We start from the raw sequence: 6,000 nt of genomic DNA on the forward strand, positions 1-6,000 counted from the left end.
AAAGAAACATTACTTATGTTTTTCAAAAGTGAGATATTATCAGTGTGAATTTGGTCCAGCATATCTAATACTTTTAAAATTATAAATTTCTAATAGATACATTCATAAAATCATGATAACTTTGCTCTTCTTTTATCTGTCTTTGTACAGGCATTTTTAGTTTCTATGTCTTTTAAAATATTTCAGTAGCTGAAAATTGGTTTTTCAGATTTAAATATTTCACAGAAGTCAATTGAAAATCATTTTGATTAGAAAGGGAATAGCTAATGTGTGGACTTTGTTAGAAACATAATTTCCAGTCTAACAATATGTTCATACAAATTTCCTTCCATCTGCTTAGAATAGCTGTTGGTTATAATTAAACAAAAGAAGACATTTCAATCCACCTGATAGCCAGTTCAGTGTCTTCCCCCAGCTTCACCTTTTCATATTGGTTTTAACCAAGACTAAAGAATATATTTGCAACCAGATCTAAATAATTTATCCATACTTAGCTCTATCCTAGCTTTAGCTTTATTCGCTCCTTTCTCAATGTGCTGGCTCATTCATTTTCATCCACCTGCCTTGCATTCTATGTCTTGTTATGACAGAACTATAAAAACTGGCTTGATATATTTTGGCTGAGATCCAACAAGCTACTTCTAGTGTGTTTTGATGTACCAAGTTGAAAATGGGATGTTTTCTTCTTTTCAATGGCAGATTTTGTCTGGCGGCATGAATCGAAAACTCCTTTAGTGATGACTACCTGTTCTTTAAATCTAGTTAGAGATTTATTTATTTAGTAGCACAATAGTATATAAAGTGCTACAAAGAGACACAAACAAGAGTAAAGGCTGATTCTTGCACAGAAGAACTTGTAATCTGAATGTCATCAGTAGGGAGGGAAAAAAGCAAAAAAGGGCCTGAATAGAGCCAGTTTACAAAATATGAGTTTGAGCAAATGCAGTTGTATATATATTTAGGCTTTATTTCAATCTGACTCAAAGATTGTTACTTTAAGCCATGTGGAAATATTCCTTCTGGAATGGATTTTGAGAAAATACTAAACTTTTCACCAAATCCCTTTCTGAATGTTAACATTATTTTGTGGATGATAAGCTGTAGCAGAATAAGAGAAGCAGCATTTTATTCAATGCTATTTGTTTTTCATTATGCATGTTTTAAATTTATGTAACAATATAATCATTGTGTACCTCAAATAGAATGCAAAGATGTGAACAAAGTGGCTTATTGCCCACTGGTGCTGAAGTTCAAATTCTGCAGTCGAGCGTACTTCAGACAGATGTGCTGCAAGACCTGCCAAGGACATTGACCCACAGAAACTGAAAGTGCCTTGTTGCTTCATTGTGCAAATGCAGCCATCTAAGATTTCTGCACAGCGCAACCAGTCAGATTCATCACCCTGTGGAAAATATAACCACTGGTCAGCTCCAGCTGACAGAATTGCAAAGTTATTTTAACTTCTGTGAAGTGGGATTTATTCATCCAAAGTGCTGGACACAGTATAAGGAGGCAATGCCAAAATGGAAAACTATACCCAGTACATAGAGAACATATGTGTACTTTCAACTAAATCCTGTTTACCTCCTTGGACCATTAAGATAATTGTTATTATGGACCTAGCAGTGACACTGAATCCATTTTTATTTAATATTGTTAAAATGTAGTTGTTATGGTTTGGTCATCTATAGAAGTAAAGAAGAATTTTAAAAACCCTGTCATAGCTTATAATTAATAATTATTTTATCTTACTCTATAGCACCACCACTTATGATAAAGAAGTGGGCTTGGAAATATTATTTTAGAAACAATTATAAATCCAAAGTAAATCAAATGTATTTTCCTTTGTTTCATCTAATTCTTTAAAGGATAATCCATATTTACAGAGGACTGCAGTGAGCCATATATATAAAGCTATTAAAATGCATCAGGTATTTATTACCTGATTGCATCAAACAATAAATATGTGCTGCAGGTTTATAGCCATCTTGCCATTTTACAAATAAATCAGATTTTTTACTAAAGGGAATGAATTCATACTCCAGTTGTGAATAACGTATTTACTGCTATTTCAGTACTTATGTAGAGAATGCTTAAAACAAATCTTCTCAAATTCAACATTTCTCCCTTAAAGGCATCTCTGTAGCAACTAATTACTGTGTAATTATCAATGATGAACTGGCTGTATAGTGGAGAATAGTATCTTCTAATAATCATGCTGAAACACTTTGGGTGTTCATTTCCTTCCTCACTGAAACAATAGAAGAATGTTTTATGAGACAACACAAAGAAGAGAAAAAATGAATTTTCTCATTTTTGAACAGTTACAAAATAAACAACCAAAAAGTACATAACTGATAAAAATATTTTAAGTTGGAGTACCATAACTCTTATATTCACTATATCAATCTAATAATGTTCTGAAAATGTACTTAAATGTGAAGCCAAGCTCCTTGGATAAAACAGATTACAAAATCCATTGTGAGCTAAGCCTGAAGGCCATACTTCCCCCACTCCTATTCCCTTCTTTGTCAGTGACACAACAAAGAGATAAGGAAAGTGGGTACTTGTTTATATTATTATATTGTACTTGAACACTTGCAGTTTGCAGCAGGTCCTTGATGAATGTGCTTTTGTGACCAGTTTGCCTCCTTTGTTGTAGTGCAATTGAGATGATGATGTGAACACCAACACCACCTTGTATTAATACTAGAAGTTAAATGGCACTTTTATAAAAATAATATTCTTAATGAGACAAGTTTTTTAACATGTTACGGTATCTAAATGTGTCAATATATTTAACAAACTGCAGTAAGCCAAATGTGTTGAATGATACTTAACTAATGTGAATTAACAAGATGGGGAGAGAGAGAGAGAGAGAGAGAGAGAGACTTGTGCTATGCAGAAATCTTGACAATCCTTCTGTAGGGTTTTCTTTAGACAATAACCAACAAACTCCTGTCAGATGCTACCTCTTGACAGTCATCTCCACATACATGTGAGCAGAATTCCGTTTTGGCATCTTGCCTTACCTGGAGCCATTTACTGCTCAGTTGCAATGTACACAACTGTTAGTGGAATGAATGCTGAGGAAGGAAAACTATACACATTTAAGAGTTAACATGTAGGCATGAGAACAACATAATTAGTGGGTGAATTACTTTGTGTATTTGTTCATTAAGAAAATATATTGGTGCTAATATGCCTTGGTTATGCAAATGTATAATAGAAGAAATAGCTGCCATGAAGATATTTTCCAGGCAAGATACCACAGTGTAACATCATCTGGTTCCTCCGAGACATCAATATATTTATTACTTAATGTGACTTTTCAATTAGCAAGCAATGATGGAATTTATTCTTACCTCATTTAGGACATTGCTTTTGCAAAGACTGCTTTCGCAAGCATATTTTGCTCTTTCATTGGTGCTAGATGACCAGGGAATCCAATGTTTATTTTGCAGCGTAAAAAGAGCAATAAGTTGGAATTTAAGAAACTCTTTCCTTGGAGCCATTTTGACTTGCGTTACTAAAAGGAAAAAGAAAACAGAATGTATTTGAATTATGAATGGACCAATATGTAATGCCCTACCCCAGTCAAATTCTAAATAAAAATTAATCATTTGTTCTGACAGCACGGGACATTGCGGCTGCTACAGTATAGCTATTTATGTAATTATGATGAAATAGACCAAATATTAAATTCATAAATAATGACAATATGATGTTAGTATAGGCTGCACCAAGATGGGATGACTAACAGTTCTGGGGCAGATATTAAATACAATGTGCTGTTGGTATTTCAATGCCATCAGATAAAACTATCAAACAGTACAATTCAGTCAAAGTATACATCCAAGGTTTCTTTAGAAGCATTCATTGATGCTATGGATAACTAATTTTCCTTAACAATTCAGAATGAAAATGAATTCTTTTATTGTGATTATTTGCTTATTTTATATTCAGTATTATGTGGTACACTGTTACATTGTTATAATTGTTTTTGCTTTTGTAAATTATATGCTAATTTATTTCCATGTTGTCTAACACATGTTCTTACATGTCATGCATTCTGCTGCTTGTAACACTTAATGCAGTAAAATTCCACACCAGGCACAGATTTGTTTTTAACACAGATAATTTAGTAAAATAAAAAATGCAGCTTTTAAGAATGAGCCTTATGGTAACAATCTGTTCACTGACATGCCCATGCAAGAATTTTGCAAGCACAAATATTTACATTGTTGAAAGCACTTCTGAAAGTATATTTACTTTTTGGTTAAAGATACATCAAGTAATGTTTTTATGCTGTCTCAGTACTTGGCTATGATTGCCTTTGGGTGTGATATGGAAATGCAATGCAGTAGACTAAACTACCATCTAGTGTTCCTTCCAAACTATTGTTTCAAAAAGTCTCCCATGTAGACTATATCTCATTTGTATTAGCAACATTTTCTGGACTATGATCACCTTGCTTTCAAGATATTTTGTTTGTTTGTTTGTTTGTTTGTTTGTTATTTAACCATTTAAAGTAGGATTCCTTAGTCTCAGTAACTCTTAAGATGTCTGGACTTTGACTCCCAGAATTCCCCAGCAGTCTGGCTAAAGATGAGAAACATTGATCTACATGGTCATTGAACTGTCAGGAGAATGATGGGATGGATGATTGAACATTTCCCTACTTCCCCAAACAAGATGTCTGTAATGTTGGTGGAGAGATATTATTCTTTCCAAAGTTGTCTTAACTCTTCGCTAAATACTGAATGAAATATTTGAAGAGCATACTTTAATTTTTAACTTTTACTTTATCAAAATAAGTTTCATTTTATGTTTCTTTTTCCATTTATTTTCTGCAGCCTGCCTGTGCTTCTTATTACTCAGTGAATATTACATAAAGCGAAAACACTGACATAGTGTTGAAAATTTTATCTTGCCTGATCCTGTTGCTTCCTCAATTTTATTTCCGTCACTGATGTTATTAGATTACAAGTTTTTAACCTAACCAGTTTTTATTTTTAAAGTTTTCTTTGTTAGGGAAGGATCTGAATGCATAGGTGGACACCTGTGAAAATATCACTGATAACATTGGTGTCAAGCACAGGGAAATCAGGAGATCCAGGCAATTCAAATGTATATAAAGATTTAGTGTAAGCTTAAGCTTTCTACAAGGATCCTAACTATAGTCTTGATACTAACCTGAATTACTAACAGTCGAGGGAAAATAGTGGGAATTAAGAATAGAAAGGAATTCAAGGTGGGCTGGACTTGGATCTCTTGTGGGTACTCGGGAACTCATGATTGAGTTCCAGAGTACCCACAACTTGGGAAAGATTCCTTGGATGAAAATCCTAAAGAGGAAAATAACTCAAGAATCTTGGGAAACTGATAAATATGATCACAAAAGCCCAAATCAGCATAATACCACTGAGCAAGAAAAACAAGAAATCCAAGAAGAAATCAGCACGGCTGCACAAAGATCTCTGAGAAATTGAAAGACAAATAGGACAAGTACAAAAAATGGAAAGGGGGACACATAACTAAGGCCGGATATCAGCACATAGCCAGAATCTGCAAAGACGAAATCAGGGAAGCAAAGACTCAGAATGAACAAAGACTTACAACAAAGATCAAAGATAATTTTAAAAATTTCTTCCAACAGATAAATAAAAAAAATCAAGGAAACAGTCCATTAAACAAAAGACAGCAAGGAAATAACAGGCAACACAGAAAAAGCAGAACTGCTTAACTCATTCTTTGCATTGGTCTTCACGCAAAAAGAAACTATACCCCAACCTTCAAGAAACATAACTGTAAAAAACAGACTGGAAATGAAAGTTAAAATAAGCAAAAAAAAAAAAAACGTAAGAGAACACCTGGAACTGGGCATGGCTAGTCTAGTGAAGAGAAGGACCAGGGGAGACATACCAGTGTTCCAATATTTGAGCGGCTGCTACAGAGAGGACCAAGCTATTTTCCAAAGATCTGAAGGCCAGACAAGGA

The 6,000-nt window shown here is 33.9% G+C and overlaps 1 protein-coding gene across 3 annotated transcripts in view; it reads left to right on the forward strand.

Annotated features, from left to right (window-relative positions):
• The window catches only part of ADAMTS6 (ADAM metallopeptidase with thrombospondin type 1 motif 6), a 146,197-nt gene extending 142,028 nt beyond the window's left edge, over positions 1-4,169 (forward strand). For all 3 annotated transcript variants that reach the window (XM_070743273.1, XM_070743275.1, XM_070743274.1), the window contains exon 25: positions 1,203-4,169. In XM_070743273.1, the coding sequence (XP_070599374.1) occupies positions 1,203-1,312 (110 nt within the window). In that variant the 3' untranslated portion in view covers positions 1,313-4,169. The remainder of the gene's footprint in view (positions 1-1,202) is intronic.
• The last annotated feature ends 1,831 nt before the right edge of the window (positions 4,170-6,000 follow it).

The sequence above is a fragment of the Erythrolamprus reginae genome, chromosome 2 (assembly GCF_031021105.1).
Source record: "Erythrolamprus reginae isolate rEryReg1 chromosome 2, rEryReg1.hap1, whole genome shotgun sequence".
In the NCBI taxonomy this organism is placed as follows: domain Eukaryota; kingdom Metazoa; phylum Chordata; class Lepidosauria; order Squamata; family Dipsadidae; genus Erythrolamprus; species Erythrolamprus reginae.